We start from the raw sequence: 3064 nt of genomic DNA, 5'->3' as shown, positions 1-3064 counted from the left end.
GGTGGGTCCGCGGCGGCGGTGGAGCGGGGGAGGGTGCGGGTGGTGCTCGGCGGCGGTGGAGCGGCCGGGAAGGGTGCGGTGGGTCGTCGACGGCGGTGGAGCGGGGGAGGGTGCGGTGGGTCGTCGGCGGGGTGGAGCTGGTCCCAGGTTACTAATGGCGCACCCCTGGCCGTGCGCCATTAGTAGTTTTGCAAAAAAGTGTGTGTGTGTGTGTGTGTGTATATATATATATATAGGAAAATGGGTTGATACTCCTAGGAGTACATACTCTCACCTTCGAACTCCACACACACACACGTACTGGCGAGCAATCGTTCCGTGTCCATCTAAGCAACTAGCTATTATTTAATAATTTAATTTAATTAAAGTATTACTATTCCATCTAACCCCTCCGCATATATATATTAATGGCGCACCGTGGCATAGTATGCCATTACTAGTTTAAACTAGTAATGGCGCACTTTGCAACGGTGCGTCATTAGTAGTTTTGCCAAAAAAAATACAATAGTGACGCACTCCATGGCTGGTGCACCATTACTAGTTAGAACTACTAATGACGCACTTTGCCAGGATGCGCCGTTAGTATGTTTGGAAAAATGAAAAAAAATGTTACTTGTGGCGTACCTTGTGCCTGGTGCGTCATTAATATCTTCCACACTAATGATGCATCACCACATGATGCGTCATTAATATATAGTAATGACACACCACTTCTCTGGTGCGTCATTAGTGTCAATTTCATTTATAGCTTTTTTCTTAGTAGTGTAAATGGCCCGGGTAAGGAGATGAATTCCAACTAGGGTCTGCGGAGCAGCGGCCCGGTTAATGTGGGCCGAGCAGGCCATACGAGTGAAAGAGTAAATAATTGGCAGAAGTCAGCGGGGGACGACCGAGGGATCCAACCGTAGGGTGAGCGAGATCTAACGGCTACCAAGCTCAAAGCGCTGTGGTGGGCCCTAGGTGGCTCGGTTTACTTCCTTTGTAATGTACGGAGTACAATGTTTCAGCGCCGTGGTTTGAGACGCACGCTTCTAAATCACTCGACCAACTTTATCACCGGACACGGACGTATGTGGTTAGAGACGAAACACATTTTAACAGTACGTAGCCTTCAATTCAGGGAAAAAGTTGTCGATAATACGGGTACGGTATCACAATTAGGATACAATACAGTATCTTAATTCTCCACACATATCTTACTTGTCCACACATATTTTACAAAAAGTTGTCGATAAAAGTTTTTCGATCACCACACATATCTTAATTCTCCTTTTTCGCGCCCGCGCACGGCTCTCGTCCCACTCTGTCGCGATTTCCAACCGTCTCCTCATCCTGGGCACCTTCTCCACCTTTAAAATCCCAAGCATCTCTCCAACTCCGTCAAGCCTCACGCCACAACACCCAGAGAGCAGCCTAGCTAGCCACCCATCGGCATCACCAGTTCACCACACACGCGAGGCAGAGAGGAACAGAGAGAGTGCGGAGGAGCAGAGATGGTGAAGATCCCGAGCCCGAGGAGGCTGTTCAGGAGCCGGTCGAGGAGCACGGTGGGCGGCATCGGCGGGGTGGACATGTGCGCCATGGTGGCCGAGCACGAGAGGATCGAGTGGGAGGTGCGGCCCGGCGGGATGCTGGTGCAGAAGCGCCGGGCGCCCGACGACGACGGCTGCGACGACGCCGTCGAGGCCATCCTGGTGAGAGTATCCGCCGGCTGCGGCGGGTGGCAGCACGACGTGTCCGTCGACGCCACCGCCACCTTCGGCGACTTCAAGGTTCTGCTGTCGCTGGCCACTGGGCTGTGGCCCAGGGAGCAGCGGCTGCTGTACCGAGGCCGGGAGCGGGACGACGGCGACCACCTGCACATGGCCGGCGTGCAGGACAAGGACAAGGTGCTCCTCCTGGAGGACCCCGCCGTCACGGAGAGGAAGCTCAGGTCCACCAGCCTCGCGCAGCTCATGGGGGTGCCCAGCCATTCCTTCATCCAAGTCTAAGAAACCCACACCCATCAGCTGGTCTCGCTGTTTGTTTGGGCGAAGACCGGTTTAACTGCATTCTTTTCTTTCTTTAGAGTTTTTATGGGTTCAATCAGGGCTTAGATTTGGCCGATTGAATCGAAAAACGGGCACCGTTAGGATACAATACAGTACCTTACTTGTTGTAAAATATTGTAATTTGTATAAGCAGACAATGACAGTGTCGCAGTGATTGTGTTTTCTAGTACAAATGTGTACATGTGTGTCTTTATTCTTTGTTGCTGGCTCCTTGTACATTCTTCCGCTGGAATTAGCTTGCGCTACATGTACATCTCTTGCAATTTACTTGTGTTTAAGCATTCTTTCATACATTTATGTTTAAGCAAGATGTACACATTAATTAGAATTGAGAATATATTTTCTGAAGGTAACGGCCAACTATATTTAAGACATGACTTAACCTGGATTACAGTCAGTTCCACACATGCGAAGGCACTGTCTTTCTTTTAGGTAAATGTCGCCGCTTTATTAACTTAAAAGAAGTTCGGAATCTCGTCCGCAATCACGTCTAGAATGCATTGGAGGTACACCTAGCCAAACTTTACAAAGTTTCTCACCTACATCTACTTTTGCTAATTTATGCGCGACAACATTAGCTGAACGCATAACCCAAGAAACTCTAAAATCATCAAAAGAACGGAGCAAAGTCTTGATTTCCTCAATCCAAGGTCGTACTGCTGACAAGTCCTTCTCTGGCTGTTTGATCATGTGTACCAGAGACTGGCTGTCCAGTTCAACATGTACCTTTTGCTCATTGATTTCCGCTGCTACCAGAAGAGCTCTTTTGCACGCCATAATCTCGGACGCATCGGGATCGACCACATTTGGAAACAGGTGGCACGCACCCGCCAAGAAACCTCCATTCTCATCTCGAAGCACTGCTCCTCCACCAGCTTTTCCGCCTTGCCTTGAGATAGCCCCATCTGAATTTGCTTTGACCCACCCCTCATCTGGAGCTCTCCACCTCTGTATAATCGCTGGTTTTGTGATCCGGATCGACGCAGGGATGCAAAACTACTAATGGCGCAGCG

At 49.9% G+C, this 3064-nt stretch overlaps 1 protein-coding gene across 1 annotated transcript; it reads left to right on the top strand.

Moving 5' to 3' along the window:
* The first annotated feature begins 1305 nt into the window (after nucleotides 1-1305).
* On the top strand, nucleotides 1306-2195 carry LOC123058878 (BAG family molecular chaperone regulator 4-like). The gene has a single exon (XM_044481554.1). The coding sequence runs from the start codon at nucleotides 1494-1496 to the stop codon at nucleotides 1989-1991; it is 498 nt and encodes a 165-aa protein (XP_044337489.1). The 5' UTR covers nucleotides 1306-1493; the 3' UTR covers nucleotides 1992-2195.
* The last annotated feature ends 869 nt before the right edge of the window (nucleotides 2196-3064 follow it).

The sequence above is a fragment of the Triticum aestivum genome, chromosome 3A, assembly GCF_018294505.1.
Source record: "Triticum aestivum cultivar Chinese Spring chromosome 3A, IWGSC CS RefSeq v2.1, whole genome shotgun sequence".
Taxonomy (NCBI): Eukaryota; Viridiplantae; Streptophyta; class Magnoliopsida; order Poales; family Poaceae; genus Triticum; species Triticum aestivum.
Note: the sequence above shows the minus strand (reverse complement) of the source record. Positions and strands in the feature narration are given on the sequence as shown.